Here is a 1574-nt window from a genome sequence, read left to right on the forward strand (position 1 = left end):
GCGTAACCGGGCACTCTACAGACACTCAAAAGCAGAGCTGCCCTCGGCATCAATCCCAGCACCACCAGCACCACTCGACAGGGCTGATCCTCGCTGCAACAACACGCTCCGCTCTTATCACTCCAAATCTACACAGACAGTGACACACACGCTCGCGGGGCTCCTGCCACCAGGGAAATGACAGCGGCAGCTTAGCTAGCTCTGCTGCAGAGGGACGAGCACGACGATGGCCACAGCCCCGCGAGGCTGTGCAAGGGACCAGCTGTATTTAGCCAAGCTGGTATTCGGGTATTAACTGGGGGGTAAGGAATAGGGCTACATTTCAAAGAGAGCCCACAGCCTGCAGGTGAGAGCACCTCGCTGGAGATCAGTTTTGGGACTGAGCAGGGCAGAGAAAGAGGTCAGGCACTAAACGCCGTCTCTCTCACAAGGGAAGGGCCACAGGGCTTTCACATCTGCTGCCAATCACCAGGGAAACGTAACAAACAGGCAGAGACGCCCCAATCAAGCTTTCAGCCCCGGTAACTCAGTTCATCGATGGGCACTTTCCCACGAATAAAGATGCTGCAAAGCACCCTCCCGCCAAGCCATCCCCACATCACCAAGCTCCTCCCCAGACCGACCACGGAGGAAGACCTTGTGGCTCCGAGTGTAGTTAACTGGTGTAACTCCTGCCCAGGGTGATGCTGGAGGTACAACCTGCTTCCAGAGAGATCAGACAAATCCCGCAGGACGGTTCATCGACCCTATCACACCTGATGGCGCAGTCCTGCCCTCCTGCCCCAGGCACCTGCTCCTGGCTGGGAAACCGGGCACGTGGCAAAAAACAAACCTTTGCTGTGGACCAGCACAACCATCCTCACGCCTCCTTCCGTCACTGGGACCACCTAACAGGCGCCAACACCCCCCCAAACACCACAGCCACCTGCAAAGCTGAGAAGCGAAGATGTCCCCAGCAACAGCTTGGACCGCTCCGGCTGCAGCACTTACATTGATGAGCGCCATGATCCAGAAGGCGTAGGAGACGCGTGTGACCACCATGCCTTTCATCGGCAGGTCGTAATGAGACAGGTTGCCTGGATGGTGCGGGACCAGGGACTTGCGGATGTGAGGGAGGTTGCTGGAGGCATTGGCCGTGGAGTTTGAGAGGATGCAGTTGGTGTCCGAGAGGAAGGGGTCAGCTATCAGTGGGCTTAGCAGCGCTCCAAAGCCCACGAAGAAATGAAGGGCCTGCAAGAGATGAGACACACAAGTAGAGCAGGGGGGTTTACTGCTTTTCTCTGAGGGGAGGCTGGCCGAGCCCCTCACTCCTCTTCCTCAGAGGAGGAAGCACAGCTAGAGGGGAGACATGGGCTCCATGCTCACCTGCAGGAAGATGGCCGAGTCCTTCTGGTAGATCTTCACCAGCTGCATGTTGGAGATGGTGTCGATGCAACCCATAGCCAGTCCCGCCACAGCCATGACCACAGCCAGGACCACCACATTGTGACACAGAGGGATGATGGCAAAGACCAAGGAGATTGCCAGTGACGAGGCAAAGAGTGCAAACAAGGACTGAGACAACCTGAGACAGG

At 57.2% G+C, this 1574-nt stretch overlaps 1 protein-coding gene across 1 annotated transcript in view; it reads right to left on the bottom strand.

Moving 5' to 3' along the window:
* Window positions 1-1574, bottom strand: part of MFSD4 (major facilitator superfamily domain containing 4) — a 15074-nt gene that overhangs the window by 12945 nt on the left and 555 nt on the right. The window contains exons 2-3 of the mRNA XM_009327435.1: window positions 1366-1564; window positions 991-1230 (exon numbers count right to left, since the gene is read on the bottom strand). Of these exons, the coding sequence (XP_009325710.1) occupies window positions 991-1230; window positions 1366-1564 (439 nt within the window). The remainder of the gene's footprint in view (window positions 1-990; window positions 1231-1365; window positions 1565-1574) is intronic.

This window comes from Pygoscelis adeliae, unplaced genomic scaffold, assembly GCF_000699105.1.
Source record: "Pygoscelis adeliae isolate BGI_AS28 unplaced genomic scaffold, ASM69910v1 Scaffold197, whole genome shotgun sequence".
NCBI classification, from domain to species: Eukaryota; Metazoa; Chordata; class Aves; order Sphenisciformes; family Spheniscidae; genus Pygoscelis; species Pygoscelis adeliae.